The 2,264-nt window shown below is 36.1% G+C and overlaps 1 protein-coding gene across 1 annotated transcript; it reads left to right on the top strand.

Annotated features, from left to right (window-relative positions):
* The first annotated feature begins 492 nt into the window (after positions 1-492).
* LOC141665551 (uncharacterized) lies at positions 493-1,958 on the top strand. The gene is made up of 3 exons (XM_074471534.1): positions 493-1,245; positions 1,552-1,663; positions 1,759-1,958. The coding sequence occupies exons 1-3, from the start codon at positions 493-495 to the stop codon at positions 1,956-1,958; spliced, it is 1,065 nt and encodes a 354-aa protein (XP_074327635.1).
* Positions 1,959-2,264: the final 306 nt, after the last annotated feature.

Below are 2,264 nucleotides of genomic sequence, written 5' to 3'. Positions count from 1 at the left end.
TTCTGGTAAGATTTTAAGTAATTTGTGCAAGTTTAATTTGTGCAAGTTTAATTTGTTTATACTTTTCTTATTTGTTTATACTCTGCAAGTTTAGTTAGTAATTTGTTAATTACTTTTCTGGTAAGATGTTAAATACTTATTTAATCTGCTTATTAATTTAATCTCTATGAAATAGGTGGAATTTATGTGTCCCTTACATGAATTTATGTAACTAATGAAATGAATTTATGTCTTGATTTTATTTATGCATATTCTGGTGTTGATGCTTCTTGAACAAAATTTATTTCATTAGTTTGTTGCTGTAAAAACTGTTGAAGTAGAAATCCATTACCGAAAACTTGTCCTTAGCATTGTAAATGATATTAAACTTTTGACATTTCTCCATAGGTGCTTGAAGCAGGGATAGTCATTAGCATTGTAAACGATATTAGTTTATTATTGTTATTGTTATTTAATTTATTTTGTAATGACAATTAGGTAGGTCCTGTATAGATGGAACAACAGATGGATAAAACATGGATCGTGAAAGACAGAGATACATTAGAATACAAAATCGGGGTTGAAAATTTTTTGATTTACGCCGAAGAAAATAGTAAAGATCCTAGGAGCATATGCATACCTTGTCTGTGTTCACGCTACGGCAATTTCAAAAAGTTCTCCGTAAAAGTTATTAGGGGTCATCTGTATGAAAATGGGTTTAGCTTGGGTTACGTTAAATGGATTTGGCATGGGGAATCTAACACTACTTCTAGGTCAACTGCTGCTTCTAACACCAATCAGGCTCATGTTCCTAATCCTGATACGACGGAAGCCTTTGATATTTGCAAAGCAGCATATAATAATTCAGGGGCTGATGATTACGATAAAGATTCGTATGAATTCAAGCAATTTGTAGCTGATGCTCAACAACCTTTATATGAGGGTAGTCAATGCAGTAAACTAGATTCAATGTTAAAATTGCATAACTGGAGGGCGAGATTCGGTATTAGCGATAATGCATTTACTGACCTACTATCTTCTGTGGGTTCCTTACTTCCTCAAGATCATGTCTTTCCCGTTAATGTGTATGAAGCAAAGAAAACACTATCTAATTTAAGCCTCAAATACGTCAAATTCCACGCATATCCGAATGAGTGTGTCCTGTACAGTGGTGTAACCGAGAATGCTTCTGAGTGTCCCAAGTGTCGTCTATCTCGTTGGAAGCTGGGGAAGGATGGGAAAGCTAGGGTTAATATTCCAGCGAAAGTAATGTGGTACTTTCCAATTATTCCCAGATTTTAACGGATGTTTAAATCTGCTTCAACCGCTAAACTTTTGACTTGGCATTCCGATAAAAGAATTCAAGATGGACAAATGCGTCATCCAGCGGATTCACCGTCTTGGCGGAACGTTGATTATAGGTGGCCAACCTTCGGTAATGAGCCAAAGAACCTCCTCTTAGCTTTGGCAGCAGATGGTATCAACCCACATAATAACGGTCTAACTAATAGGTAGAAATGTTGGCCAGTAGTTTTGGTAACTTATAATCTTCCTCCATGGTTATGCATGAAGAGGAAGTTTATGATGTTAACAGTACTATTCTCTGGTCCACATGAGCCTGGTAATAACATCGATGTATTTCTACAACCGTTGATTGATGATTTGAAGAAGCTATGGGAAGAAGGTGAGCCGAATGTATAAGTACAAAATCTTTTTTCACTTTAAGAGCAAAGTTGTTATGGACGATAAATGACTTCCCGACATACGAAAATTTATCAGGTTGCGTGAATCAGGGGTATATGTCTTGTCCTGTATCCGGTGATGATACTGTTGCTAAATACTTATCCCATAGCAAGAATATGTGTTATCAAGGTCACCGTCGCTATTTTCATAGGCATCATCCATATAGAAGGAAGAAAGCGGCTTTTAATGGCGAACAAGATTTTGGACAACCACGTCAACCCCTTTCTGGAGAATAGGTTTTAGAGCAACAAGAGAAAATTAAATTTACTTTAGGAAATGAAGTAAAGACGGCAAAGAAGGTAGTCTGTCCATGGAAGAAAAAGTTAATTTTTTTTACTTAGAATATTGGAGATTTCATCATGTACATCACTGTCTCGATGTTATGCACATTGAGAAAAATGTGTGTGACAATTTGATTGGGAAACTACTTAACATAAAGCACAAGTCCAAAGAAAGTGAAGCTTCTCGTAATGACATGATGGAAATGGGGATTAGGCTTGATTTAGCTCCGCAAGTAGGTGTAAAAAGAACTTACCTGCCTC

Source organism: Apium graveolens, chromosome 6 (genome assembly GCF_009905375.1).
Source record: "Apium graveolens cultivar Ventura chromosome 6, ASM990537v1, whole genome shotgun sequence".
NCBI lineage: Eukaryota > Viridiplantae > Streptophyta > Magnoliopsida > Apiales > Apiaceae > Apium > Apium graveolens.
Note: the sequence above shows the minus strand (reverse complement) of the source record. Positions and strands in the feature narration are given on the sequence as shown.